The 5649-nt window shown below is 47.8% G+C and overlaps 1 protein-coding gene across 1 annotated transcript; it reads left to right on the top strand.

Moving 5' to 3' along the window:
- The first annotated feature begins 772 nt into the window (after positions 1-772).
- LOC134432910 (serine/threonine-protein kinase PAK 3-like) lies at positions 773-5193 on the top strand. Its single transcript, XM_063181783.1, has 3 exons — positions 773-917; positions 3593-3730; positions 5069-5193. The coding sequence occupies exons 1-3, from the start codon at positions 873-875 to the stop codon at positions 5153-5155; spliced, it is 270 nt and encodes an 89-aa protein (XP_063037853.1). The 5' UTR covers positions 773-872; the 3' UTR covers positions 5156-5193.
- Positions 5194-5649: the final 456 nt, after the last annotated feature.

The raw sequence follows: 5649 nt of genomic DNA, 5'->3' as shown, positions 1-5649 counted from the left end.
CCTTTCCTCAGAAAGGTCCTGCCCTGCAAGTGTTGGAGCAGCAAGCTCTTCCTCTCAGTGGCCATGACTGTTCTGCCATTACTCCCCATTCCCCCATTCGATTCTTTGTCTCCTTTCTTGTGTGATGAAATCACATCACTCATTTTTGCCCTCCTGTTTCTGTTTTCTCGCTCAGTGCCTGCAAGGACTGGATTTTCTTCATTCAAACCATGTCATCCACCAAGATGTGAAGAGCAGCAACATCCTTCTCAGAACTGACGGTTCTGTCAAGCTGGGTCAGTATATTCTTGGTCAGGTGCAGCTTTCCAGGGATGTGGGTGTGGGGCTGCTTGGCGTGACTGCCAGCTCCCGAAAAATGGTGCTGGTGGCAGTGCAGGGACCCCTGCTGCGAGCTGAGGGCACAGTTGGAACGTGCACAGAGGTATAAGGAACCACAAGCAGTCAAGAGTGGCCTTGCTCTGTGTGTGTCCCTTCTAGACAGAGGGATCTACAATCTAAAGCTTCAGGGGAATGAAGTCCACTGCTGTGAGCAGCATTAAGAAACCTGGGTTTTTTTGGAAGTGGCCAATTCCATACTCCCTTGGCTAAAGCCCCAAGGAAATCGAGCGTGGACAGTTCTCCAGGAGATTCAACAGCACATTCTTAGCCTGAGAGTGGGGAATTCTTTTGCTTGGTTTCCTAATTGGAGCTGGCTTTCATGGTTTGTTGTTTTCTCCACAGCTGACTTTGGCCTCTTTGCTCAGCTCAGCCCTGAGCAGGGCAGATGGAGCTCCGTAGCCGGCGCTGCTGGGTGGCTGGCGCCTGAAGTGGTGACAGGTCAACCATGTGGCCCCAAAGTGGACATATGGTCTCTGGGAATTGTGGGCATCGAAATGGTGGAACAAGAAGTTCCTTCCTGGAATGCAACTCCTGTCTTGGTAAGGTGTAAATACTCACTGATCCCACTGTCTTTCTCACCTGTCCCGTGTTCTGTGTGCCATTGGACAAAATCCCATTGCCATCTGCTGGCACCACTTCCACCAAGGTCCCCTTCTAAAAATGCCCCTGCAACACATCAGCATCTGCTGTAGCTTTGGTTGTATCAGAAAGGGAAGTGGCGGTTCAGAAACCTAACCAGTTCAGAAACCTGCCATTTTGGCCTCCAGCCATGCCTGGCATTTCTCACTTGTTTTTTGAACAATGTTGGAACTCTGTTTCTGAAGGACAAGAATTTTTCAGTGGACAGGGTAGACATGTGATAAATATCCTGAGAAATAGAGGTTAGACCTTCCCAGTTTCAATTTTATAGAAAACATAGGAAAAAAAGAAAAAGAAAAGTAAACAAAAAAGGAAAAGAGAAAAAAACCTACTACCAAAGAAATGCCCAAGCAGTTCTGCTTGCTTTTTCATTTTTTAAATGCAGCTCTTCTCTTCCATTCTGTAGCATCTTTTCCAAATCCTGTGGTTGTTGAAACTTTCAGGCTTTCAAGTCATCAGTACATTGTTCAGTCACGTGTGTGGGTGGCCTGGATAAGTTTTGGATGTGTTTTTCTCCGACTGCAGTTAGAATTGTTTGCCAAACCCTTGGCTGTTTCTTGGTACTTTAACAAGTTGATGAGCTTGCAGGGAGGTGCCTGGGCTGGGATCCAGCGTGGACAGTTGACACCAGTACTGTGTTTCTTTACCACAGGAGCAGGGCCATCCCTGGCCTGCACTGTTATAATGACAGGGAGGGCTCCAGCTCCCCACCATGGCCAGTGGCTGAGCTCAGCTGAGAGTCAGGATAAAACCCTCTTGTGGGTTTTATGGGAAAAGGACAGAAAGCCGCATAAATTATTTGTACACAAGGGGAGTGCATTGCCATTTCTGGCTTTGAAATTCTCCTTTGGGTTGAAGAGGATAATAGCAAAGTCTCTTTGGTCACCATCTATTTCAGTGCCATGAGCACAGAGTTATCATGACAGTGGTGGGCATTTTTATGGAGACTCCAAGGCCTCTTGCCATTGTTCTTTTTGTCTATTTGAGATGGATTCTGCAAGTTGAGGTTTGAATAGTTCCAAGTTGGTGTCTTATGTTTCTAAATACCATCTTGCAAAAGCAGAATGAGCTCTCTCCCTCTGACTTGTCAGCGTGCTAGAGCTTGGTTCCACATGAACCACACTGGATAATGATCAGCCAATGTCTTGCCAATCTACACTGTAATTCCTTGGCCTGAGGAGTATCAGAAAGACCTGCTGAGCTCCATGGACACTGTCAGCTGCATGGAAGTGAGCATCCTTGGCCTTGCTGAAGAAACTGGAGCTCAGCTTAGGTTAGATGCTCTTGAGCAGGAGAAAGGCTGGAATCGTCAGGTGTTTCCAGAGGCCTGCGTGCCCAGAGGGACTGAGTTCTGGGGAGCAGCTGGATGTTTCTGCACATCATGGAAGGGGATTGCCAGACAGCTCAAGCCTCACCACAGGCAAACACTCCCCAGCTCTTCTCAGGCAACATTTGCTTTGGGTTTCAAGTTGTTCCCACTTGTCTGTCTGTGAAGATGCCCCTAAAACCACAAGGCAAGCCTCTCAGAACTGGTGTTACATTTCCAGAAATGAAGAAAAGAAGCCCAAACACATGAAAGTTGCTAAGGCACTGGTTTTTAGAGAGGAACTTAACCCCCTGTGCAGTTTCTTCTCACTGGGAAACGTGCCTGAAACCTGGGCATGAGGGTGTAAAAGCCACAGAGTCTCTTCTGCTTCTTGTGCAGTGCTGCTGAAACACTCAGTGACCGTGTTTCTCTCCCAGCCCAAGCCACATTCTGCACGTCACCAAGCCAGAGCCTGGTGATGTGGAGAGCCTGCCAAAACCTCCCATTTGTTTCCTGGCACTTTCTGGGATGGGCCTACCATTCATGCATTGACTTGAGTAGCCAAATGAGTAGAGGGTGATCATAGGGATGGAACCTCTCCTTCTGATTTGACCATGAAAGGTTTTTCTTTTCCATGTAAGGAAAGCAGAAATTTTCAGACTGCTGAGAAACAGAGCTGCAGGTGGCTCCTGTGTGTCCAAGCAGGCGTTTTCATCCCAGTACATTTGTGCATGGATCATAATGTGTCTGTGTTGAAGATGAGATTCCAAAGATTTGTTTCCTTACCTGAGGAATACCTGGTGGATTTCCTTTCTTTCCCTCCAATTCCCATTCTTTTCAAGAACAAAGCAAAAAGCTTGATTAGGTTTGTTTTGTGGCAGCGGTGCTTAAGGGACCAACAAGCACTGCAGAAATACTTTCCATGTACTAACCCTTGGATACAGTAGAGTTAGTATAGCAAAGTCCTTCTTCGAAAAAGCCTCTCAAGCTGGTATGAATCCTCAGGGAAGGAAATGTGCTTGTGCTGATGTAGTTCCCACTAATTAGGTCAGTCAATGTAATCAGCTGCCAAGGCAAGATCTGTGAGATGTTGGAGAGGCTGTGGCTGCATCAGGGTTTGGGTTTTTCGGTTGGTAAAGGAAAGTCATCTCTGGGTCTCTGCCAGGGCAGAAACTGCCACTACAGAGTGGAGCTTAATCAGTGGGATCTGGGAGAGCAGTGACAGATGGGAAAGAAGCAGGTGGAGCCTGGTGTCTCCTTTTTCCCCAGCCCCAACTCCTGATAGCCACAGGAGGAAGACAAAAGCTGCAGCAGCCCAACCTATTTTCATCTTGCCTGCGTGACTTCCTGAGCTGCTGCCTGCAGAGAGACGAGGCGCGGCGCTGGTCTGCCAAGGAGCTCCTGCAGGTAAAATGTGAAGGGGCTGCAGGTGAAACAGGCTCTGAGGGATGGGCTCCTCCTCCACTCAAGCCCAAGGCAGCAGATGAGCCCCCTTCCTCCTCACCTCCACTCTTGGTGCTCTTCAAATGAAAACAGTGAGGAATCCTAGACTGGGCTGGGCTGGCAGGGCCCTGTAAATGTCCTCTGGTGCAAGTGTCCTGCAATGAGCAGGGACATCTTTAAAGACATCAAGTTTCTCAGAGCCCTTTCCCACTGGAGCCGGAATGGTTGCAGGGATGGGGCACCTACAAGCTCTTGGGGCAAGCTGTGCCAGGGTCACACCATGCTCCAAGTAAACAAGTTCTGATTAGATCCTATTTGTGTTAAAAAATATTCATCCACATCCTATTGTAACTGGCCCTGTTAAAAAAGATGTCCTCTACTTTCCTCAAAGCCACTCTGAAGTTTTGGAAAGTGGCAATAAAGTCTCCCTGGGGCCTGTTCTTCACAAAACTGAGCAACCCCACCTCTCTCTGCATTTCCTGAGTCAGAGAGGTCCTCTGGCTGTTTCTGTCACCTTCTTTTGTAATTTGGTGGGGTGTTCAGTTTTATGTAATGGCAAAAAAATTGAAGTAGAGCAATGCAGGGTACAGAGACATGAAATGGTGGTGGAGGAACCCAAGGAAGCCAGTCCCAGCTGAGCAGTCAGAGATTTGGCTGTGGGCAGGAGGGGCTGTGGGGGGCTCACTGTGAGCCTCTGAGGGGCCCTGGTTGGTGCCCCCCAGCCCACCCTCAGAGGTTTCTGCCATGCAAACAGGGACAGCTGGGAGGGACTTGTCCCAGCCCCATCTGCGGCCTGGCACGCTCAAGCAGACGGGAACTGTGCCAGGGTTACTGCCAGGCTGTGTGGCAGAGAGGGAACTGCAGGGCCCAGTGCCACTGGGCTGGCCCTGCTGGGAAGGAAGGTGCCATCCAGCACACGAGGGGCAGGGCATGGAAAGGCAGACACTGCTTTCTGTCCGTGTGGCAATCAGCACAGTGCCTGTCTTTCAAAGAGAGGGACCAATGAGAGGCTTTGGAGTTTCCTGAAAAGAAGAAACTCCAAGGACAGAAAGCACCATTTCTAGAGCACTGGCAGGGCTAAAATCTCAGCAAGATGAAGACACCTGTATAAATGGATGAGTGGGATTCTGGGCCAGGTTTGCCTGTGATGGAAAAGTCTGCACATAAAGATGGAGGTGTAGACAGTCCCATTGTTCTTCTTCCTGCATCCTTCTAGGAGCAGGAGGAATCCTGTGAAGCACTGAGTTTGGAAAGTCATTGTTCATTGTTTTTTGTTGATCTGTTTTTTTTCCCTTTGGGCAGCATCCATTTGTAAGATTTGCTGAGCCTGCGTCCAGCCTGGTGCCACTGATTGTTTCAGTGAAGAAGAGGAGGGAGACAAGAATGTGATAATCACATCAGGACCATTTATTCCTCAATCAGTTTAGAGTAGGATTGTAGGTTAGGATTAGGATTAGGATTAGGATTAGGATTAGGATTAGGATTAGGATTAGATTAAGGATAAAGATAAGGATAAGGATAAGGATAAGGATAAGGATAAGGATAAGGATAAGGATAAGGATAAGGATAAGGATAAGGATAGGATAAGGATAAGGATAAGGATAAGGATAAGGATAAGGATAAGGATAAGGATAAGGATAAGGATAAGGATAAGGATAAGGATAAGGATAAGGATTAGGGTTAAGGTAAGGGTTAGGGTTAGAGTAGGATTGTCTAATAGGACTGCAGAGTAGGATTGAGAATCAATAAAGTTTCTGAAACCACAACTCACCTTGAAGATTCCCTTCCTTCTCACTCTGCGAATAAACTCGAGAATTCCTTCTGAATTGTCTGTTGTTTCTTAAAGGTGGAAAGTGAAACAGTGTCTTTGGCATGGTGTGAAA

Source organism: Melospiza melodia (genome assembly GCF_035770615.1).
Source record: "Melospiza melodia melodia isolate bMelMel2 chromosome 7 unlocalized genomic scaffold, bMelMel2.pri SUPER_7_unloc_2, whole genome shotgun sequence".
Classification (NCBI taxonomy): Eukaryota; Metazoa; Chordata; class Aves; order Passeriformes; family Passerellidae; genus Melospiza; species Melospiza melodia.
The sequence above is the reverse complement of the archived record's forward strand: the minus strand, read 5'-3'. Positions and strand labels throughout refer to the sequence as shown.

What these genes read in the sequence shown, in the direction of transcription:
- LOC134432910 (XM_063181783.1), top strand. Translation starts at nt 873, where the DNA reads ATGGTGGAACAAGAAGTTCCTTCCTGGAATGCAACTCCTGTCTTG. An exon ending in GGAATGCAACTCCTGTCTTG is followed by an intron (nt 918 to 3,592) that starts GTAAGGTGTAAA and finishes CTTTTTCCCCAG; the next exon opens with CCCCAACTCCTGATAGCCAC. An exon ending in CTGCCAAGGAGCTCCTGCAG is followed by an intron (nt 3,731 to 5,068) that starts GTAAAATGTGAA and finishes CCCTTTGGGCAG; the next exon opens with CATCCATTTGTAAGATTTGC.